The sequence below is a fragment of the Melitaea cinxia genome, chromosome Z, assembly GCF_905220565.1.
Source record: "Melitaea cinxia chromosome Z, ilMelCinx1.1, whole genome shotgun sequence".
NCBI lineage: Eukaryota > Metazoa > Arthropoda > Insecta > Lepidoptera > Nymphalidae > Melitaea > Melitaea cinxia.
The window spans coordinates 19,321,919-19,348,226 of NC_059424.1; the positions used below are offsets into that span (position 1 = coordinate 19,321,919).

The following is a 26,308-nucleotide window of genomic DNA, read 5'->3' on the forward strand; positions in this document are numbered from 1 at the left end:
GTAATATATATATATATATATATATATATATATATATATACATATTTTTTTTTAAATTAATGCTTATTATACTTAAATTGTAATAGAACTCTTTGGTTTTTTGGAACAGTATGTGCCTGTTTGAGTTGTTAATATTTCAAAAACGCTTATAACTTTGCTTCTATGTTAATGTTATAAAGGTGAAAATTTTGGTGGGAACGCGCTAAATTAAATACTTTACAATTTCTTAACTCGCAAAACTGCGTGACAGCTTATCGGCGGAATTAACGCTTATCAACGTATATTATACAATATTCATTTTGTTTTCTTTACTATACCTATTTAAAATAATTAAACAGTTATTAAAAGCAAGACTTTATTAAACTTACAAACTTAAAAATCAATATTTAAGGTATAAATTTCAAACTAAATCAATATATAAATCTCTACTATTGAAAAATACAATATTTAATTGTAAAATAATCGATGTCCGCAGTTAACTACACACAACAGAAACATCGCGTGCAACAATATAATTTATTTCCATTTTGACCTAACAATCGTTTTACAGTCAAGCTGTTACACATAAGGGGTCAAGTACGCGTCGCGTCCACTGACTATATTTCCTTTGATGAATATTTTATCATAACGTAAAGATAATGCATTCCTTGAAAGCGCTTTCTAAAGGGAAGCTTAGGATTGATTTTTTTATGATTGTTTTGAGGATTGCTTGGTTTTGAGCGTTTAAATTATGGTATTTGAGGTTTAAAACTTGTATATGGTAGACATTTTTTTACTCTGAACATAGAATGTCTATTCTCAAGCTCATTAATCTCTTTGGACTTTTCTTATAATAATGTGTATTGTGTACGATACGATACGATATAATTCAGCCTGTAACATCCCATTGCTGGGCATAGACCTCTAGCTAGGTAGGAGAAGGATTGGAGCTTAATCTACCACGCTGCTCCACTGCGGGTTGGCGGATATGTTCTGATTATTCGTAACGATCGCTATCAGGTTTATGATAACAGCGGAAACCGATGTCTTAACGTGCTCTACGATGAACGGTGGTAAGTCCCACAAGGACAGACATCCAAACCGCAAACCGTCGGTGTTCTAGGCGACTACACGCATTACACCATAGCGGTGTATTGTGTGATTTCTATATAATTGATTCGGCAATATATTGGCAGTGAATATTACATTCGTACATATTTTGGTAATTTTAAAAAAATTCTCATCTGCTCATTTTGATTTTTGTAATTAATTTTTTTTTTGTGTATGCTTCTATTCAGCATTAGATTATTTCATTATTATTGAATATTTTTACTAACTTTGTTTGAAAGAAATTTCAACATCAAAAACGACAACGATTTTTTTTTACATAATTTTAACATTGTTCCTATTAAAAAAAAAAAAAAAAACTATTGAAAACAAACTTTCTTTGAAATGTTGTCATTGTTAAAAAGTTGTGAAAATACCCTACTGATTTGTAGGACACTTCAGTCTCTACATTCATCGATATTTTAGTCGATCAAATGTAACAGAACAGAGAATCGAAATCGAATTGAGTAAAAGAAGAGTAGGTACAAAATATTTCAGAAGTAAAGTAACAAAAATCGCCCCCAAACGAGTACTCGGTCCTTGTTGATGTCTGTACTCCTATGATTGAATCAATTGCCAGCGATTTCCCGTTCCCCTTATCATGTTCTATTACGGTTTGGATGTTTTTGTATCGGATGTTGATATAATTTGTCGGAGACCTACCTCTGTTATACGGATTCACATAAAAAGATTCGTTTAAAACGATATATTTAATAAAAAGCTTTTGTATTATAAAATGTATTAATACGTGAAAAAAAAATGTGTCCCTTTTTACGAAAATTGCGCGGACGGAGGAGTATGAAATTCACGCTTATAAACTATAAGAATACAGAATGTAATATTTTTTTAAAAATTACGCTTAAAAAATACATAAAATAATACACACACTACAATTTATTTGTCACACACACACGCATATATACTATTTTGGTTTAATGTTCAGACTTATAATTTAAATTAATCATGGTCGAATTTCGATCACTAGGCGACCACTAGTTATGTTAAAATCTATGTGGAGTCGAATCCTAATAACTATTATAGAATCTATTATATTTCTTTAGCATCGTTGTGATTTGAAAAATAAATGTGTCACGATAAAGAAACAAACACATGTGTGTAGGAGAGAATCAGATAGAGTACTTTACACAGTATTCTATATACTCGGTAAAAAAAAAAAAATCGCAGAGACTTTTTTTCAGATGTATCACTTCTGCTGTGTGTGAATTAATACATTTTTTATTGTGTTCGTCATAGGTAACATTAGTATAAAAAATTATAAGGTAAATTAGGTAATTAGATTTATGAAAAAGTAGTATGGCGGCAAGATTTTCGCCGGAGCATCTAGATCAGAGTTCCCCAAACTTTTTTGTGTCGTAGACCCCTTGCCATGTTTTTCCGTGTTGGGTACCCCCCCTACTTACCTGATATTGATTTCCTGTAAATTTCTAACTGTAGTGAAGTTTAGTGTTGAAAACTTAAAGTAAAAACATATGTTAATTTATACATTATTAATTGAATTTAAATTAAAACTACTCAAAATAAAATTATGTATCTGTTATGTAAAATATACGTAACATTAAATAAACATAAAATAAACTATAAATAAAATAACATAAGCAATAAGTCAATATTTTTAATGAGAAGGATGAACCTGATGCTTTAATAATAAATTATCAACATTCAAGATAAGTAAATAATAAGTAAATAGGTACTATCAGTGTATGTGTTGAGATTCACTATCGTGGACCCCCATTTTCATTTCTTGGACCTCCAAATTTTTTTTTCGCTGACGTAGACCCCTTGCAGGTTGTCATAGACCCCTAGGGGGTCGATATAGACCACTTTGGGAATCACTGATCTAGATGCTTTGTAATAGGATGTAGAAGGATAGGTATAATTATACTTGAAATCTGATTGCAATTAAACGAAGTTATGCTTCATCTAAAAGTATACCGACCTTAACCGTAACCGACTTCCAAAAAAGGAGGAGGTTCTCAATTCGACTGTAATATTATTATTTTTTTTTATGTATGTTACATCAGAACTTTTGACCGGGTGGACCGATTTCGACAATTTTTTTTTTTTTATCGAAAGGTAGTGTGTGTCAATTGGTCCCATTTAAATTTATTTGAGATCTAACAACTACTTTTCGAGTTATATTTAATAATGCGTTATTACTTGACGCTTTTTTCGTCGACCTACTTATTTATTTATTTATTTCATACATACAAGTTTACAGAGCTTTGCTCCAAACACAAGTAGGTCAATCAAAATTAAAAAAAAAAAAACCCAAAAACACAGGTATGACAAATGAAGTAAATAATGGTAAATGTAGAATTAAAAATATACAATCCTATCAAAATACAATAATTAAAATTTACAATGTCAATAAAAATATACCTACTTAGTTGATAATATTAAAATAACTAAATATCAATAATTTTGTTAAGAAATTCATATGTAGAAATTACAATATCAATGTCAAAATAAAATATCCAGTCAAAATTCAGAATTCTGTTTATAAAAATACATTCGTGTCAGTATATTAGATGTCAAAACGAAAAAAAAACGTCAAAATTAAAAAAAATTAAATATTACATTGTATTATACCGCATAACTTTCTACTGGATGTACCGATTTTGATAATTCTTTTTTTTTGTTGGAAAGGGGATATCTCTAGTTGGGTACCATGATAAGGAAACCAGGATCTGATGATGGGATCCCAGATAAATCGAGGGAAACTCTCGAAAATCCGCAATAACTTATTACTGGGTGTACCAATTTTGATAATTCTTGATTTAATCGAAAGCTGATTTTTATCATGTGGTCCCATATAAATTTTATCGAGATCTGATAACTACTTTTTGAGTAATCTTTGATAACGCGTAGTTACTTGACTATTTTTTCGTCGATCTACGTTGTATTACTCGTCGATGTAATTGAAGTCGGTTTTCTTTTTTCGTTTTCGAGCAAACATAATTATGTACTATTTCAGACTGTAACATAACTCTGTACTAAATTTCATAAAAATCCGTCGAGTTGTTCTGGTGTGATTAAGTAACAAATACCTTTCCTAACTTTCGTATTTATAATATAATGTAGTAAGATTGTTGATTTGTCTTACAAAATCTTTATAACAATTCCCAGTATACGTATACTATGTATATACAATATGTCATGACAAACTAAGGATATTACTCGCAAATTCCATTAAGTTGCAATCTTTCTCATATATGAAGAGGAATCCTTTGTCTAGCAAAGAGACGTTTACGGGCTGATTCAATTTAGTTGAGTTCACGTGTAAAAGCGTATGAGCAGAAATTTCTATGCTAAATATTATACATTATTTATCTGCGACAACGTTATTTAAATTTCAAAAAGTTTACTATGGTGACCGGTATACAGGTCACCTAACGTATAAAAACTTTGTCGAGTTCGTGTTTTACTTGTGAACTAGTCGGTAGCGGTATTTATGCTTACAGAGCGATTCTCGTTTTACCTCTAACGGACGAACAACTTGCCTTTTACCATTCAAATAACCAACTTTCTGGAACTAATTTTTTACGACTTTTTATTTATTTATTAATAATAATAATAATAAACCACTTTATTGCAACTAAACATAGAATACATAGTAAACCTTAATATTAGATACGTGTAGTGCAATAGGCGATCTTATCACTAAATAGCGATATCTCTCTTCATTACCCAACCGAAAGGAACTAGCAGTGTAACGGGCTTGTATTATTAGTTCGCTTTGAAAATCAGCATAATTTCTTGATGGTATGACTAGTGAACAAAAAGCTCTTTTGACCAATTTTCTTAATATTAATGGCATTATTTGCGAAATAGTTAATATCATTATTTTATTATTTACATTACCAGTGACCCAAAACGTCGAGTTCTTTTGACGATATCGTCTTAATATTAATGGTACTAGTTACCAAAAATAATTTGACCTGGTAAGTATCTCGACCTTACAGAAAATCACATCTAAATAATAGTGAGTTACCCAGAGTTACGGGGGGGGGGGGGGGGGGTTAAGGGTCGGCAACATGCATGTAATGCTGCTTGTGTTACAGGCGTCTACAGAATACGGTTTTCCGTTTACCATTACAATTAAACGGACCGTACGCTTACTTATTTGTTACTTTTTTTTTAAATAATATTTTTTGACTAGCTAGCTTAATTAGTTACTACTATTGATCTAAAATTCTAGTTTGTATTATCAAATATTTCAATATTATATCTTCTAATATATAAAATTCTCGTGTCGCGGTGTTTGTAGTTAAACTCCTCCGAAACGGCTTGACCGATACTCATTAAATTTTGTATGCATATTGAGTAGGTCTGAGAATCGAACAACATCTATTTTTCATCCCCCTAAATGTTAAGGGTAGTCCACCCCTAATTTTTTTTTAATTTTTAGATAAATTATTTATTTTTTATTTTATTATGTATGATTTGGCGTTGAAAAATACATACAACCCTAAATTTTCACCATTCTACCACCAACCCCTATTTTTAAATAGCGTTTAGCGGCAAGACAACCTTTGCCGAGTCAGCTAGTTTTAATATTATATTTTAATATTATATTTTATATAGTTAGTGACATTAGTGGCAAAAAAGAAATAGTTTCTTTTGACTAATTGAGGTCCTTAGGGTAATTTACCGATAGACAATCAGTAAGTAAGTACCTCATGTGCGAGATTACCATTATAACTAACATATTTGATTTATAATAAGGATAACTTGAAAGAAAGCTACGTTATACCTAGGTCAAAATGCCAATATAACTTTTAGTTGTTGAAACCCATTGACGTAACAACTTTAGTCAAATCGTTCATTAAAGATTGAAAAAAAAAATGTCGTTATTAAACGTTTTATAATGGCTTTCGTTTCACTACGCACTGTGGTTTTATCTGCGAAACTTTCGATGCTATGGAAAAGCGGGATTATTCTAGTTTTCCAGCTATTTTCCATGTGCCATTGCGGTCTGTGCTGTACTTTATAAAAGGTCTGATTCTAAAGTAGTAAGCAAGTTGTTGCTCGTGTTTTTCTTTAGCTGTGTATTACCACCCAGACTCAGTGCGACAATTGAAACCACAACTTTGAAATAGGAAGCAGGATCTCTGCGATTGCGTCGACGGGCGATTATGCATCCAAATCATATTTGACTAACTGTTGCGGTAGTACGGTAGTGACACTGCTTACCACGCTAGGCTTTGTGGTTTTGATAGACACTTCGATTCTATGTGTAATATTTTATATACGGGTTGTGTATATGTGCATTTATTTATTAAAAAAAAAATGTATAAATATCTATTAGTCGACTGTTACATATAGCATTGACATTCAGTTGCATCTTGGGCTCGGACGACCTGTATGCCAAAGACAAAGAAAAAAAAAGATATTTATTTAACTGTTAAGTACTGGATAAATTAATCTACAGCGGGTTGATAGATAGTTTTTTTTCCCTGCCACGAGTAATGAATGTTGTCAGATTTCTATGAAACAACCGGGATTGATTGCTTTACGAGTTCTTCGAGACACAAGGCATATATGAGTAAACATCAAGGGAAAATCTGACTCGTGACTACCTGCGTTGAGACGTTATTCAATATTCAGAAACGTTTTAATGTCGGTTTTGCAGATAAATTACCTACCAATAGTAATGATCGAGTTCGTAATAAAAACTAGTACATTCTCCTTCAGAAACAAATTTTTGTAAAAACAAATAAGCGACCAAATTATATCTAACTAGCGACCCCGCCCCGGCTTCGCATGGTTGCAAAAACTATTAGTGTTCCTCTACTGTATTATGATGCGTGTATTATACATATAAACCTTCCTCTGGAATCACTCTATTTACTAAAGGAAACCGCATCAAAATCCGTTGCGTAGTTTTAAAGATCTAAGCGTACAGACATCGGGAAGCGACTTTGTTTTATACTATGTAATGATAATGATTAGTAGAGCCTGTCGCACCACTTAATCAGAATATTTGTTTTATTTTGTACGTACATTTAAAAATAATTTTCATTTCCTAATCTTTTTTAAGGCTTCATCTTATTATTATAACATATTATTATAACATAAGTTGTGAGTATGGAGTTACAATTAGGAGTTTGAAAATATCAAACTCCGGTTCGTTTCACCGTTGGTTTCGGTTTCTTACATCATTAATACTTATTTCATTCCCTTGTGGGTTAATTAAAAATTACTTTTACTCTGAAGATTTATATTTTAAATTTACTTCTGTTAAAAAGATTTAAGAGGTTACATACAGTTAGGAGGTCCAAGTGTACTGTGTGGCTACGGTACTAAAGAATATAGCCACCCCCTCTCTTCCCGTGGATGTCGTAAGAGGCGACTAAGGGATAACACAGTTCCGCTACCACCTTGGAACTTAAGAAGCCGGCCGGTGGCGGGATAGCCATCCAACTGCTGGCTTTGAAATACACAGGCCGAAGACGGGCAGCAGCGTCTTCGGTGCGACAAAGCCAGCCCTGCCGCCACCAACCTGCCTGCCCAGCGTGGTGACTATGGGCAAAACACATGAGTTCACGTTATTTTTTGCGTTAACTTGTGGAGGCCTATGTCCAGCAGTGGACTGTATAGGCTGTAATGATGGGGAGGTCCAAGAAAAGGCGACTTATTAGGATTTTTCCTGAAAACACCTGTAAGTTTATTACTGTGAAAATTTGTGAACATGCTGTGTTTTTTTATATATAAAAATAATAATTTAGACAGTTCATCTCTCGAAGCTACTTGTAAAAAAGGTGTTTTGCGGTGACCACTATGTATCCGGACTGGATTATCTGAAAAAAAAAAACAAACGGATTTCGTTAAAGTATTATATTATCTAATAATTCCTTGAAGGAATAACCGAAATACCTTTTTTTTTTTAAAAACATTTTGGCTCATCAGCTCAAAATAAAAATGTCGAATTTTCACTAAAATGGTGGTCTTAAATTGTTTATGAAAATATAAGTCGGTCAGAATAAAACTATCGATTATTTACTAAAAATATATTCAAGAAGCGTGTGTTAAGAGACTGATAGGTTCAGTCGTTTTTGATTTATGTTAGTCACCGACTTTGAAAACAGAGTATTGAGAAAAAAGCGTTTAAATTTTTAAAAAATACAAGTTATCAAGTTAATTCCTTTGCCTGTTCAGATTTAAGTACTGCGTTGTAACATTTATCATTCAATTTGTGAGGAGAAAAATGTAGATTTATCTTATGTATTGTCTTTTTACGAATTGGATAAAATTTTAAGAGAATATTTATAACACTACTAGCTTTTACCTGCGACTTCGCTCGCATCGATTTTTTTAATAAAAAGTATCCTATGTTACTTCTGATACTTCCAAGAATATGTTTACAAGTTTCATGATGATCGGTTAAGTAGTTTTCGCGTGAAAGCGTAACAAACAAACTTATATTCACACTTATAATATTAGTAGGGATATATATAGAGCAGATGGTTAAAATAAATGGGATATCGTCCTACGAGACGCAGACGGTAGGGCTTTTACTTTCAAACGATCTGACACGTCTTTACAAAATTCGTTAACTTCTATACTAATTACCGAATTGACTAGATATTTTCTGCGTGTGCTTAAATGTATTTGCATTACGAAAAAAAAAAGTATTTGAAATAATACTATCTGACGTGTTATGGTATCCGATTGAGAACTGTATTTGATCTGACAAACATTTCTTTTCGATATTTGTAAATACAAAATGTTTATTAATTTAAAAAAAAAAAAAGGTTTCCACTATCCTCATCTAGCCCCGTTGACAATCTTAAATATTGTTTAAAACTCATTAAAATAAAACAAAACTACTATAATTTATTTATTCAGGGAACTTACCATGACCATGAAAACGTATATTTGTCGTTGATTACGTTATTATGATAAAATATATCAGAGGTATAAAAATAATAAAGTTAGTTATTTTTCTCAATTTCCTTTGAACAGAAAACTGTAATATCCGCTTTAGTCACTCACACATTACCTGTATGGTAAATTTTCCGTTCGGTTGAAGCGGTGCGGCGTAAAAGCGTTACAAAAAAAAAAAAAATCACTCGTGTTTATTTCGTAGTTATTGAAAATTAATAAACGGTAACTAAAAGGAAAATATTGCTTGGAATTGTTCTTTTGCAAATTGTCAATCGTAGAATTTTCTTCGTAAAAATATTCCTAAAAAAAGGGATCCATATCATAAGTATTAGTAGACATAATATTACATTATGCTTAATGAAATAAATATATAAATATTCTAATTTGGATATCAATTATACGTATACTTCCTAAATTCATTTTCTATAATTATCATATCCTATATACATTTTTTCTGAGCACTACTTCAATAAAAGTATCATATCTTTGTATAATATGCTTTTTTCCTTAATCGTGTTCAATAAAACTGTTTACTATGTTGACACGTACCATATAATAAATATATTGCCTCGGTGACCGAGCTTTTTTTGTAGTAATTCGTGTTTTTTAGCCGACTTCCAAAAAAGGAGGAGGTTCTCAATTCGACTGTATTTTTTTTTTTTTTTTTTTTTTTTTATGTATGTTACATCAGAACTTTTGACTGGGTGGAGCGATTTCGACAAATTTTCTTTTAATCGAAAGGTGGTGTGTGCCAATTGGTCCCATTTAAATTTATTTGAGATCTAACAACTACTTTTCGAGCTATATCTAATAATGCGTTTTTACTTGACGCTTTTTTCGTCGACCTACGTTGTATTATACCGCATAACTTTCTACTGGATGTATCGATTTTGATAATTCTTTTTTTGTTGGAAAGGAGATATTCCAAGTTTAGTACCATCGCAAGGAAACCAGGATCTGATGATGGGATCCCAGAGAAATCGAGGGAACTTCTTGAAAATCCGCAATAACTTTTTACTGGGTGTACCGATTTTAATAATTTTTAATTTAATCGAAAGCTGATGTTTGTCACGTGGTCACATATAAATTTTATTGAGATCTCATAACTACTTTTTGAGTAATCTTTGATAACGCGTCGTTACTTGACTATTTTTTCGTCGATCTACGTTGTATTACTCGTCGATGTAAATGAAGTCGGTTTTTTTTTTCGTTTGCGAGCAAACACAATTATTGGAAATCATATTTAAATACGAATTACGTATTGATAAAATATGAATAATATTTTTACAATTTAAAAAAAAAAGGCAGAAATAATCGATCGAAGACCTGAGTTTGAACTAACTTAGCTATTTATAATCTTTTAAATAATGGCGAAATTTACCTTCACATTCTATATTATTGTAGCAGTTTTTCATTGCCTGAAAACATGGACAAACCGACATTTTCTAAAAATGACTCCAAGCTAGATCGATTTATCGCCCCCAAAATCCCCAGCATACTGAATTTCATGAAAATCGCTGGAGCCGTTTCCAAGATTCAAATTATCTATTTATACAAGAATTGCTTGTTAAAAGGTATCAGATTAGATATATTAATACGTGAAGCGAAAACTTTGTACCTTTTTTTACGAAAATTACGTGAACGGAAAAATACATTAAATCAGGGGTGAGCAACCTTTTTTAGTAGAGTCGCAAAATTTTGAAAAGCACAGATTGATAGAAAATAATAAGACTTAACGGTACAAGTATTGAATTTTGATGTGCCTTATTATAATAAAATTGACAGTTATGAAAATAAAAAAACTGGCGGGCCGCATACGGCCCGCGGCCGCGGGTTGCTAACCCCTGCATTAAATTAATAAAAAAAACGTTACACACACTACTATGTATATGACACGCACTCTTGTTTATTATTATAGAAATATATGTTCAAACTGATAATATAAATTATTTATGGTTAAATGTCGACCACTGGTCGACCACTAGTACTTACAAATTCTTATAAAAAATATACATACACCTTACATACTTCATATAAATTATGTTATCATTATATTTATTGTATGTTATTTTTGAACAGGAGGGAACAAGGCGTCGTGTGCTCCCTCAGGGAGGGATTCGGGTTCATACGTTGCGTCGAAAGGGAACAGACGATGTTCTTTCATTTCGCGGAAGTTCTACGTCTCGGTCAAGAGCTAAGTGTTGGTGATGAGGTGTGTAATAACTGTGGTTTTGTTTCTTTTATTTAATTTTTGTTTTTGTGGACTTTGAATATATGAAGTAAAACTTCTTTACGTACGCTCGACTTGGGGAGTAAGTAAGCTGTTGAATGCGTGACGAGAGCGTTACGAAAAGTGTGATCGGGTGAGGAGAACGAAAGTTGTGAGGGAGATATAAGTTAGTGAAGAAAGAAAAAGAGAGTTACGTCTTACTTCAGTCGTGTAATCTAAAGCACACTCGTTTTTTTACAATGATTTTTCGTGTAATATATATTTGTTTATCTGTAAGTTTCGACATATATACATCAGCCGGCTGTTTCTATATACCATATGGATGAATTAAGTCGGCTGCCTTAGGAACAGATGACTTATGCATTTGCTTACATCTATATTCAGAAAAAAAATTTAAAAAAATGTGTATAGTTTTACTCATATCAGTAAAACTTAGACACGAAGTCAGCCTATGTTAGATACAGCGATTGCTTGTTCCTATCCTGTGTATTATCATATATTTTTATTTCTGAAATTTCCGTTTGTAACGCACATTATAACCTGACGAATCTAAATAGTACGATGAAATATATATATACATGTTATACATTTATACAATATAAATATACATGTTATACATTTTCGTCACAATAAAAATACGTGTTTATATAGTTTTTTTGGAATATAAGTACTAAGTGTGAATAGATTAACCGCCAATAGGAAGAATGGGTTAGTGGTCTATCAAGGAGAGGATATTGTATGTTGTTGAGGTAACGTCCTTGATCGATATTGTGTTGTGCTACTGGTATAAATATATTATCTTGTAACATTCACACAGTCTTTTGTTCCTTCTTCTTGTTTAAGATAAGCAAATTAATGTTGATATGATATTCTTTATGAGTATACATGGAAATAATATATATACGAGTATATATACAAATATCACACCCAGACTCAGGCGGTAATCGAAGCCACAGCCCGCGGAGCAGAAAGCAGGGCCACTACAAACTGTGCCATCGGGCTATTTAATCTATATAATAAAATGGATATATATGTATACCTATTACCGTATATATTATTTTCATATCAACATACGTGACATTGACGAAAGTGATATGTCTAAAGAAAGACAAAATTAATTAATTAATCACATATTCTTTCGGAACGAAAAATTGTGGAAATTGTGTAGGAAATTGAAAATGTCCTTAAAACGTGACAGTTATTTAAACAACGTTTTTGATAGTTTGCAAAAGAGGACGTCTGTCGTGGCATTTAATTATACAATACAGTAATTATTATTTTTTTGTACTAGGTCGAGTTCACAGTCGATCCAGTGTCAACATTCTCAAACATGAATACTCGTCAGTCGGCGATACGTATAAAACACCTAACGCCCGGCACCGTTCAATTCGAAACACTTCTCGAACGCGGCGTCCGAGGCATCATCACCAAGGAGGCGCAGATTTTATCATCATCATCGTCATCGAGTCCAACCAGAAACCCGCCGACTGTGAGTTCCTTTGACATTTAATTAATAAAAAAATAAATAAATAAATAGACGCTACAAACTCAACGGCCCCCACTAGGATTCGCTCCTGTGTCGGGAGTCCGCCAACATACAAGCACAAATACAAACACGACAGCGAAAAACATCTGTATGGCGAATAAAATAGTCTGTTATGAGCTGATATCGAACAACAGTCAGTACTATGACCGTTGCGGCGATGCGTCGAATACTTTTTTAAAAAATATTTTGAAAATAATTTTAATACTTATGTCACTAATATTGTCTAGTACCCACTAACTATTACTAGATACAACTAAGTATTTAAATGTGTGCGAAGGCGGGAAATCGTTTCCCTCAAGCTACTAATGGAGTAAGAAGATAGAACATAATACATATTAACATTCGGTTTATTTCATTGTGAAAAATGTAATGTAATATACCAATGTAAATATTTCGTGTATTAATATCTATTAAACCATTCAGCTTTAAAAGCGTTTTAAGAAATATGCATTCACACACACATACAAACGTACATAATAAATTAATATAAGACGTAACACACGTTGTCAGTTATGTTAGAAATACAATATATTTGCAACGTAATATCTCAAACAGATTTTTATATATTTTGTACGTTCCTCCTAAAACATAATCATTAAATTATTTTCCATTATTGGCTTTTACCCGCCTGTGAACAGACGACCGTATATAGATATTAAAAAAAATTATGGTACTGTATAATAACCCTATAATGTCAAAGTCGGTAAATACATTACAAATACAGTCAAATAACAATAACAACGGTCATTACCATTCATTTGTATCTGAAAATCATCTTTATAAAATATATTTTCATAATTCTTTGAATGAGTTATTTTAATAATAATACCCATTAAATTTAACTTTTGATTGGAATATAAATAGACGAAAGAGTCCTGACGACAGAATCAACAAGTTCCTATTGAAAATCAATAATCGATATTTATATTCTAAGTTCAGATTACGTACGTCGCGGCAAATTTGATACGTTATTAGAATTAATTTCGTATATAATGAACATGATTGGTTTCACCAATCTGATTCCATTAAAACAGGACTCTTACACGAATTATTTATTTGGTTCTCCGAAAATATACACATTAGTCGCAAACAATTTGAGATACAATAAGGCTTAATCAATCGCAAATATTTTTAGCGAAACACAGCATGATATGTGATCACAACCACGCAACATCGTTTTTAGACTAAATCGAAACGAATCGAGTCAAATTAATTCATAATATCACTGATATTACACATCTGTACTGATGTACTGTGTGGCTACGGTACTAAAGAATATAGCCTCCCCCTCTCTTCCCGTGGGTGTCGTAAAAGGCGGCTAAGGGATAACACAGTTCCGCTACCACCTTGGAACTTAAAAAGCCGACCGGTGGCGGGATAACCATCCAACTGCTGGCTTTGAAACACACAGGCCGAAGACGGGCAGCAGCGTCTTCGGTGCGACAAAGCCAGTACTGCGGTCAGCAACCCGCCTGCCCAGCGTGGTGACTGTGGGCAAAACACATGAGTTCACGTTATTTTTGGCGTAAACTTGTGGAGGCCTATGTCCAGCAGTGGATATTACACAAACAAATATTTTTAGAAAGCTGACAAAATGTTTTTCATTCTGAAGAGAGCAGGACAAATTGAGATTTACTTAATTTCTTTGACGACTGAACAATTGAGAGTAACGAGTACATAGGCAGTATGTTATCAAGTAATGCAGGGTGTTACAGTAGGTTACCTGAGTTCAAGGTGTACTTGGATCTGTTACACGTGTGCTGTTTCTTGTAGACGAAACGTAGTTTTACTGTTCAGTTAAGTCATACATATAACAATATCGGCTTGTGGGCAGTGGCACTTTTTCGGACTTGATTGTTACGATTATCAATTTCTTGTCTAATACTTTTATTTTTTTAATACAACTAAGTCGGCAAACAAGCGTACGGCTCATCTGATGGTAAGCGATTACCGTAGCTTATAGACGCCTACAATACCACAAACATCACAAGGAGCTCTGGTCAACTTACTCATAACAGGAATACAATACTGCTTGAAAATAGCATTATTTAACTGTGGTCTTCTGTAAGGTCGAGGTACTACGTCAGTCGGGCTGCTCCAGATTATGAGCAGAAAATGCCTGCTGTGCCCTACCTCAGTTAAATTATATTTATTATCTCATATTATATTTTAAATATAAATATAAAATTATACTTTTATTATTTAAATTATATTTTAAAAAACCATTTGAATTACTTTCCTTTTTTTTTTGTAAATTCGTATCATAGCAAATGTCTATTAAAACATTTACAATAACAATCCGACCGCGCACATTAATGACGGTATGACAATACGGACGGTATGGTAATGACGACACATTTTATTTTATTAACGGCTTCGATGCGACTGAAAATAATTCGATCAATTCCGTGTATCATAGGGTTAAGCGTTCATATGTGAAGTTCAAACGATGAAATACATCGTTACCGATCAAACGCAGGACCATGTCTACGTATCAACTGATTAGATTCCTATTGCACATCGGTGCAATTAAGTATTTAAATGCTATAAAATTGGTATTAGTAACTGGTAGAAGTGACGTGCAGTTGTGTATTTATTGCTTGTACAAAGATTGGGAATGATTGAATCCAATTTTTGTGCACGAATCTTTGTTCGGTTTGATTTTGAAAATCGAATGATAAGATGCTTTCGTGTAATGTTTGCGTATGACATTCGTACAATTTTTTTTTTAATTGTTTTCTCTGTAAATAATATTGGAATTTTCCATGTCTCTTTATTTACCGTTAAAATAAAATACATTTTTTTCAAGGCTTTAAAATTTTCGAATTTCGTATGTTGTTTTGATTATTCGAAATGTTGTTATTATTTGTTTGCTTCTTGGATGAAATTAAAAGATTGTTTGCAGTGTCTGTGTTTATTTAACTTTCTATGCAAACTATCTGTTATTTTAAGCTGAATTTTTACGGCTGTGTAGCTCACAGATTAAAGCTTGATGAAAAATAATGTTACAAAATATTATTTTTACGTGCTTACACTTTAATTGTTTAGTAACAATTAACTTACCTATTTTAACAAAAAAATTATATTACCTTTCAAAGGTTGGTTCTTTAATAATAAAACCAAATCCCACCAAAAACATTTTCATGTAAAATGTTGCCAAGACGAGATCATATGGCTCGCACTGTCAAAAAGTTATCAGATCTCATGTAGAGCCAAGCTTCTAACTCTACACGCCCTAACTCTACAGGCCCTAACTTCACAAACTACACCTCAGTCAAAATATGTGGCTTGGCCGTAGATAAATACCTCTAAATTACCTACATCATTACTTAGTATAAAACAAAGTCGCTTCCCGCTGTTTGTGTGTTTAGATCTTTAAAACTACGCAATGGATTTTGATGCGGTTTTCTTCAGTAAATAGAGTGATTCCAGAGGAAGGTTTATATGTATAATACATGCATCAAGATACAGTAGAGGAACACTGATAGTTTTACGAAATTAAAAGTCGTAGTCGTTATATTAGTCGTAAATAAACACATTTTTTTGCGGTTACATTGCGAATTTTTATTTTATATTTTGTATCAACATTGCACCCGTGCGAAGCCGGTGCGGGTAACTAGTTCGTAATATTTTAAACCCACGAAATGAGATTTACAAATAACTCGTTAAGTCAGAAAACTTTAAACGTAGTCATGATAACCTTCAAAATCTTGCATCGTTTGTGTCGTTCCTTGTTAAGAATTTATTATCTAAAGTAGAACAACTGGAAATGAACTTAGTGCGGAAGTTATTTTACGGTTGATTTATAATTTTATTCTTGGTTTGTTTGTATGTGTGCGTAACGGAAGTTGGATCTAATCGCGAATGTTTCATATCTTAGAAAGAAAACCTATTTCATTGTTCAGTTATCTTATTAACGATTATGTATTATTTTAGGCTGCGCTTTTTTTTTAAAGCAGTATCAAAATCGATGGCTTACAATATTTTATCGACAAAATATAACATGTAATTACAACCCATTCCAATTGAAACTTTGTTTTTTATTACTGTTATAATTAGTACCTGCGACTATGTTCGTATCGGTGAGGAACCCAATTACGAATGCTTCGTTGCATTTTTGTATATCAATTTTATTTTAATCTGAAAAACTGCAATATACAGAAGATTGGTTTTAATGTTATACATGACAGTATCGTGTAGAATTTTGTCATAATATGACATTGTCATGATATGACATTGTCACGACATGACATGACACTATCATGTGGACAATTAAATATTTATGTTTGTTCCAGGAAACTGGTATCATAACGTGCCAGATCAATAATATGAAGAAATCAATTTCGTATACAGCGAAGAAATGTGAATCGAAAATGCTTCCGCGCGTCGGAGACAAAGTCACCTTTGACATTTATCAGGTAATAGTTTAGCGAGCTCAATAGTTTTAAACTTCTGATGAGCTTTTTGTGTTTAACTTGAGTAATCTTTGATGATGTTCGCGTTGAATTCTTGAAACTTAGCTCCGTAACTTGGTACCCGAAGAATTAACGCTAGCTTACATGTTTATTATCTGTAATATGTTCTAGTTATTTGTATAATGTAACTAAATTATTTACTACAGTATATCGACGTTGTTATTTATATGTAAAGCGAGTGTAACCGTTTTAGTGAACATGACAGACATGGCACAGAAAAGTTTTTTGTTGATTATTATTTTACTTTAAATTTGAAATATGAATTACTGATTGATAATTATTAATTAATATTTATTATTATTATTAAGTGCATAATTTCATTTTAATTTTAAAATGGTTAGTCTATCAGGTATTGCAATATGGTAACCATAATTAGTAGTATGCGAGTTTAAACTCGATACTGCGAAATATGATCCTGATTTTCAATGGCTCTTAGTGCTGTGTCCAAAAGTAAAAGGTTGTGTTTCTGTACTAGTGATTTTTGCGCTATAATTAGACTCAAGAAAGTTGTTCTGTGTATAATTAGACTCCAGAGTGTCCTTTGGAAAAAGTTAATTATACTCAGCACTTGAATTGAACCGGTAAAGTTTTAATTGAAGACTAGATCATCGTCTTCACTTTTAAAATAAAATAGAACTAATAAATAATCAATTTTCTGTTATGAATAAAATCAAAGTTCTAACGCTAATTGGTTACTAATTAATACTTGGCTCGCTTACTCCTTTCTGACGACATGTCGTAGTGTGTGGCGAGGCTTGTGTGTTCGATTCCCGCTCGGAGTGAATAATGGTGTTTTGTGAAGTTGGCGTTTTTAGGTTTTTTTTCCGTTGTTCATGTTGTTGTAAATTAAGCTCCTATATTACTCCTGTATAAAATAGGAGGCCAGTTCGAAATTCACTTCAGCTAATAAATGAGATTTTAATTAATATCTTTCACAGTTTCACCATATATTTTCATATTAGACCGATTCCTGTCAGTCGTAACGTGACATTCTATAACCTACCGACCTCTCCAACTAACTGGTAATACAATTTATTTTTTTCTATTTTTTTCAGGTTAAAAGAACAAAGGAGTTAATCGCTATGTCGATACAGATACAGCACAGCCTAACGAACGGTAGCAACACAAACGGTAACAACCAGCGTCCTATCATGCAGGGCTTCATAGCGGCTTTGAAGGACGCCTTCGGCTTCATCGAAACTGCCGATCACACGAAGGAGGTTTTCTTTCATTTCAGGTGATTGTTTTCTTATTATTATTTATATACGACTATGTCAGCAAACACTCGTACGGTTCACATACATGATTGGTAAGCGGTTACCGTAGTTTATAGACGCCTGTAACACCAGAAGTATCTCAAGCGCGTTGCCGACCCTACCCCCCTATCCCCACAAGGAGGACTCACCTTACTCGCCACAAGAAATCAACACTATTAATTGAGTCAACTACTGTTATGTTCCTGTGTCTTGGAGTTGCATAGTTTACTGTAACCGCTTGCCAACGAGCACACTATATGATTTGTTTTTATACTTGTGCATGATTTATTCACTCGAGTCTTTTATTTATTTGAAATAATACTTCTCTACGCACGCTTGACTTATAAATAAGCTGGGGAATGCGTGACGAAAGAGTTACGAAAAATGTGATCGAGCGAGGCAAACGGAAGTTTAGAGGGAGTTAGTTATAAGAGGAGTAAGGAGAGAGAGTCACGTTTCGTATATAACTGTAGGGGCAACTAAAAAAGTTTTACTTCAGTCATGTGGTCTAAAGCATATATTATACTCATTATTACAATATGTAGGTATTTCTCCCACTTATCATAATTTTAAATCGATTCTTTATATAACAAGAAAATATATCAAACAACATTGAAAGGGACATACTTAAATTAAATTGTGTGTTTTGTGTATTTGTGTTGTCTTTTTATTAACATTTTATTTTTCATATGTTTAAGTATTGTATTTGCCAAGCGGCTTTTATGTTTCTTCAAAATGGATCGCTAATTTTTTTTAACGCTATCGATATTAATTATTTCAAAAACAACTCTATTTATAAAGTACTACTTTACCTTAAAAGCATTAATAGCTCTGCGAATAATTAATTTTTATACTGTTTCAAAATTATAAATTAAAAAAAAATATTGTTAATATAAGCACTAAGCGAATTAATATTATATGTTGCGATTATTATCTTTTACATTTGTGAAATTTTACACTCTGACAGAACAGACGTTTTATAGTGCAAAGCGAATAGCTCCTTACTAAATGTTTATAATGCTATTGTTTATTTTGTTTCGTGTGCTTTGCGAAGTAAATTTGAATGCGATTTTCACCCAAAATCATTATCCCAATGCTTGCTTGTTTCTTATTCATATTTTGTGTGAACTATTTTTTTTATATTTAATATCTTGTATGATACTTTGTGAATTAAATATCTATATGTAATAATTTTTCCGCCATTACCGCCATTTCCGCCATTTATCCGCCAACCCGCATTGGAGCAGCGTGGTGGATTAAGCTCTTATCCTTCTCCTACATGGGGAAAGAGGCCTATGCCCAGTAGTGGGATATTACAGGCTGAAGCGTATGTAATAATTTAATTTTTGAGGTAATATTATAGTAAGCGTTTCATGTAGTACAGAAAATTAATAAGATTATATTTATTATATTATTGAAGAATTTGTACTTAGTCTGATTTCAATTAATTGATTTGAATATTAAAATTGATTAAATTGAAATATTTTTAAAATAGTAGATCCGTAAACAATTTCGCGAAGGTGATTCAAAACTAAAATATTGGTGTGTGAAAAAATGTAACACATCCAGTTGGGATTTTTTGTTGTTGTAGTTTTATTATTCGACACGTTCAATCTGTGAAATGCGCTCACCGGTGATGTTCACAGGACTTTTATTTATTCGTTATTTTATTGAAAAATGCTCTTGATTGAATGAATTTTTTTTTTATTGGCTTCGACAGTGGCGTTATATTTATTGTTACAAATGTACAGTTTTAAGAAATATTTGAATTTCAATCGTTCCACACGGGTGTTTGTAATAAAGCCATATCTATACTTCATACAAATAAATAGAATTGGAGTGTCTGTTTGTAATATTAAAATAACCGCTTTTTATTAAATGCATATGGACGTATAAACGATACATATACCAAAATAACATTTTTTACAATTTTTGTCTCTCAGTCTGTCTGTTTGTTCCGGCTAATCTCTGAAACGGCTGGATCGTGTTTGACGGGACTTTCACTGACAGATAGGTGATGTAATAAGGAGTAACTTAGGCTACTTTTATTTAAGAAATATTTTTATTTTGTAACTCTGCGAGCTGAACAAGATTTTTTTTAGTACCACGCGGACAATGTCGCGGGCACAGCTAGTTGTACAATATGACTGTTTGTTTGTACAATTTGAACCGGTTGTTTTAAGTTTATCTCGCGCATTAGTTACTGACAAGACATATCAGCAGGATTCCGTAAAACACTTTGCGTAACACACACGCGGCCTCTTAGCACAAATAATAGCATTTAACGTTTGTTTATAAATGTTGTAAATAAAAATATCTGACGGATAAAGTGAAGTTAAATGGTGAAACCAAATAACGTATCGAAAAAAAGTTAGATACTGCTTATAATTAGCAATACGCAAACAGCTGCGGGTTCGATCCTCGCAAATGACAAGTATTTGTATGATTTTTTTCGTATGTTTATATTAGTCTGGGCGTTTCTGTTTACGTTGTTTTTCTTGACTTCGAACAAAAACGTATCCAGTTAGATAACATTGAGCGAAAAGCGTGTATTATTGAAGAAAAAAAATATGTAATTTTGCATTGACAATTTGCCAATAACTAAAATTATTTTTAAACTCATTAGAAGCGTAGGAATTTTAAATGAAATTTAAATAATATATGAAAGCTGTAAATAAACGATAGTTTTGTAAACTAATATATTGCTGTAGTTTACTAACAAAACACCCAATAAATTAATAAATCGAAACCAAATAAGGCAGGCAGAATCAATTTTGTCTGAATTGATTTTATAATTGTACTAGCTGCAACCCTGCGCGCGTTGCTATGCTTTTTTATTATTATTATATTTTTTTGGTCGTACCAAATTAGAAACATTTGTGGGCTCGTGCACAATACTTTGCTGTAGATTATGACATGATCAAATGCATAGCTTACGATTCTATAAAGGACATAAAGACAAACATTCATTTATATATATATATATATATATATATATATATATATATATGGATGTTTTGTTTTACTCGCAAATTATTTATTAAACTTTTTTTCATGTTTAAACTATTTCTTAAATATAATTTGTTATAGTTTTACTAAAAAAAAACAAAGTCATACTGGTGGTATTTATTACCAGACACTAATAAGATTATATTTTAAAATCCGTACAAAATATTCTAGGAACTCTGCACTACTAAATATAGTATAGTAGTTGTATATATATTGTCAATTAGAAAATAAGGTAATGTCTATAAACTTTGACTGTAATGCGCTATGAAGCCCAAAATTAGCCATTTGTCTCCTTCCAAAGGTCGACGTGAATGCTATATGGCCGGGTACTTTACATTTGCGTGTGTGTATTGAAGGTTTTAATCAAAATATATATGAAAAGCAACGTTTCACGAAATTAAAGTAGTTTATTTTTGTTTCAATCAGAATATTGTTTCAACTCATACCGTTACTCGTATACACGTTATTTTAAAATGAAATGGATATCGTTTTATCAAATTAAAATTTATTTCGTATTTTCATTAAGTATATAGTATTTCCAATCGTTTCCGATGACACTATGTTTTTAACGATTAATTATAGTTTAAGTTAAAGGCAGTTAATAAAATGTTATGAAGAAAAAATCAAGTCACAGCTTCGATTAAATTAGTAGTTAATGACTATTTGATTATGATAATTGGCCCGTCGTGGCCGTATTTTATCTTTGAAACTATGTCGAGGACAAATTGTTTCATTTTAAACCTTTTGTCCAAGAATCAAAATCAAAAATCACTTCATTCTAGTTGGCGGCAAAAGAAATTTAGAATCGTCATTTCTGAAATGAAATGAAAATGTTTCGCCAAAAGGTGATTAATACCTTACACTACTACATACTACACATTTGATAAATATCAAAACAAAAAAAAGTGTACATTCTTATTTCAGAAACTGAAATTATATTCGTTTTTGATTAATTAATTATCGTTAAATAATTAATTTAAATTATCGAATAATTTATTTCCATTACGTAAAATAATAATCTTTGTATCTATATTTGCTGTTAAATAATACACATACTTATAATACTTATAAACATACTTATGACATAATTTGGACATACAACACGTGCTGAGAAATTCTTTTTGGGAAATTAATAATGAGTTTAAAATAGGAATTGAAATATTTAATTATTTAAAAAAAAATAACAAAGAATATTTAAAAAAAAAAATAACTAAAAAGTTACTAGAATTAATGTAGTATAAAATTTTCAGTTACTTCATTATGGGATAATTATTTGTATCTAATAATATTTACGGCACTTAATTTAATCCGGGTAATTAAAAAACGTATGTTTCACAACGCTCAGTTATATTTCATGTAAAATTATATACTCTATAATTACTTATGCGATTCGCAAGTACATTCTTGATGCGTACGGCTAAAGAGTGGAACTCTACCAGCGTCTGTAGTTCCGGATAGCTACAATCTAGGGATCTTTAAGTCGCGTGTGAATTGGCTACTTCTAGGTAAGCGTGCTCCATCCTAGATCGCAACTTCACTTAACATCAGGTGAAATAGTGCTCAAACGCAAACCTATCTTAGTATTAAAAAAAATATATTTTATTATTTCAAACCGTGTGGTTAAATAATAACAAAAATTATTTGTTCTAATTTGATGTACGTGTGTATAATCATCTTATTATGGAAACGTACTTAATCTATAATTTTTTACTTACAATGAGAATTGTTGAATATGACTACGTAGTCATATTTTATTTCGTTTGACGGTGGCGTTTTATTGAGAGTTTAAAATAAGCTCATTTGATTTATTTCTGATTGATTGATATAAATAATTGACGTTAATATTGAATTGACGCTATGTTTGATAAAATAAATATATATTTATAGCACAGCGAATATTGTTGATTGTTTTAAAAGAATTTTATCACTATAATTTTTAAATAATACATATATTGTTTTCTTATTTTCACGCGAATTTCACTCATTATAATGAAACAACTATTTCGGTTTTTATCGCTGAAATGTGTCCTCCCGCGACCATGGTGGCTGTAAAGTATCCGAGACGTCGGGCATTTAAAAAAAGTTTTTTCATTATAATAATTAATGATTGTCACTTCATTACCAAAAAAGTAATTGTTTTTGATTTTCAATTATATATATTATGTTGGCGTGAAATGAATAAGAAGTAAATGCTTGTTCGACGTCGAAATGAAATAAATAAAAATTCTATTTATAAGTAATCTGAAAATAAAGTCCATTATCCACTTAAAAGTTATTTTTATACAACATCGTGATAACCAAATGTAAACGTTTGTAAAAAAAAAGATACCGAATAAAAAATATATTTATAATATTGCGACGCGTTGGCGCAGCGGTCAAAGCACTGGCTGCTGGCGCTGGCGGTCGCGGGTTCGATCCCCGCTCAGACATTCGTATCAGCCATATAGATGTCTATGTCCGTCGTGGTCTGGGCGTTTGTGATCGTGTATTGTGTGTATTTCGGGACCACACAGGAGAAAATCCTGGGGCCGTTGGGTGTGAACCGTTTATTGAAGTGATAACTTCCTATGGGAGGGTAAACCGCTTCGTTACGTAACCCGTTACGGTGCCAGCCTGGTTGCTTCCCTTTCACTCACGCATACGGCAGCGGTAGGCAGGCTCCTCTCTCACTTTAACCCACAGCGCCAGCAGCCAGTGCTTTTTTTTTTCTTTTCTACAATTAATAAAATAAAAATAAAATTAAATAAACATATTTTTTTTTAATTATTATGTTAATTTATTATTTATAATATATTTACAGTAACTTGGAAGGCAACCCGGACGGACTCGAGTTGGGTACGGAGGTGGAGTACAGTCTCGGTCGGATCAACGGCTCGGGCGGTGGTTGCGCCAGTGCGGAGTTTGTCAGGGTACTGCCGAAGGGCACGGTGAGCGTTGCCAAGCCCTTGGAACCGGCGCTCAGCGGCACCGTGACCCGCACGCTGAGGGCCCTGAACCCGGACCAAGCCAAGTATTCAGGTACTTATTTTCGTTGTAATAATAATAACAATAATAATAATAATATACTGTAATAAATTAAAACTTCGCTGCTAACACTATCAAACATGGTAATATATTTTCTGCAAAATACACAAAACATTAACCGGAATTCGGGGACAACAAAGTAACATAGTTGTAACGTCATTAACACAATAGTCTTTATATCACAACTACTAATATTAATCTCTAAAGTGTTAATTATGTGAATAGACATTTATGCTAACATCTTAAATTAGCATAAAAATAAGCATTTACCAATGGTAAATATCAAGACAGTAAACTAAGAAAAGCCAGTTCAAAGTAATTGTGCACCGATATTATCCAACGGTATTAATATATTTCTTATCAATAAAATAATGACAACAGATATACTTAATTTAGAAAATATTTCAAGGCTTATTAAAATAATAGAACACGCTTTTGCCTTTGGTAACTATGCGAGGGTTAGGAACTATTTCCAAAATGTTTCGTATAGCTAGAACATGTACTAAACATTAGAACACCAGTCTCTATACTTGTAAATTTATTTTCCGTCGAGTCAACGCTTCTTCTGTAAAACATAATCTTTACATAAAATAAAATCGAAATCAACATAACTTTATTCAAATAGGCTTCAAAAACGTTTTCGAATCGTCATTTAACTATATTAATAAGTGAAGCTATCACCGATTCGAAATAATGAATTCTGCAGAGAAGAATTGGCAAGAAATTTCGCAGTAACTCTTAAAATAATACATAAACTGTATTTTACTACAAAATTAGTAATATCTTGCATGAAATACAGCGTCACTAAGTCCACATATTTTTCTTCGTAATCTATGTAATCCTGCTCTAAATAATAAGCTTTATCATAATTTCTTTTTAATAAACACTTTAAATCTATGTTGAGACGATTGCAAAATCGTTTGAGGGATTTTATTATACATGCGAATTAATACCGTAACCCAGAAAGGAGACTTACTTTTCGCAGTCGGAAAGTTGGGAGTTACAATTGTTATTTATATCATAACAATCAATATTCTTATGAATATACATAATCTTATATATATATATCTTAATATATATAAATCTCGTGTCACAATGTTTGTCCTCAATGGACTCCTAAACTACTTAACCGATTTTAGTCAAATTTGCACACCGTGTGCAGTTTGATCCAACTTAAAAGATAGGCTATATTTTATTTTGATATATTATGTTATTATTATATTTCAGAAAAAAATAAGGTGATACGAAGTTCGCCAGGTCAACTAGTATATATATAAAGTTCTCGTGTCACAATTTTTTGTGGGCATATCGGGTAGGTTTGAAAATCGGCCAACATATGTTTTTCATACCCCTAGGCTATAAGGGGGGGGGGGAGAGATTAAGGGGGTTAATAACATATATGGCAAAACAACGCTTGCGGGGTCAGCTAGTATTGTTATAAATACCTATATTATGACGCAATTGTTAATAATTATATCTACCTCATGAAAAACATCTCGAAGGGAGACTCGAGTTCGTAAGATCGTAAATGCCGCAAATAGCCCTTTTCTGCAAAATAAGATAAACTCTCAATATGACCGTAAGACAGAACACTATTTTTATTAATCATAATAAGCGATTCACACACCTCGGCCCCCAGTAAGATTTTCTCCTGTGTCGGAGGTCCGGAAACACACACAATACTCAAGCACGACGTCCAGACCACGACAAACATCTATATGGCCAATACAAATGTCTGTCGTGAGCGGGAATCGAACCCGCGACCGCCAGCGCA

General features: G+C 32.2%; 1 protein-coding gene across 1 annotated transcript in view; it reads left to right on the forward strand.

Moving 5' to 3' along the window:
• LOC123669025 (cold shock domain-containing protein E1) overlaps positions 1 to 26,308 on the forward strand; it is a 65,006-nt gene that overhangs the window by 25,854 nt on the left and 12,844 nt on the right. The window contains 5 exon segments of the mRNA XM_045602695.1: positions 11,074 to 11,206; positions 12,516 to 12,713; positions 17,066 to 17,188; positions 18,301 to 18,482; positions 24,311 to 24,528. Coding sequence (XP_045458651.1) covers positions 11,074 to 11,206; positions 12,516 to 12,713; positions 17,066 to 17,188; positions 18,301 to 18,482; positions 24,311 to 24,528 — 854 coding nt within the window.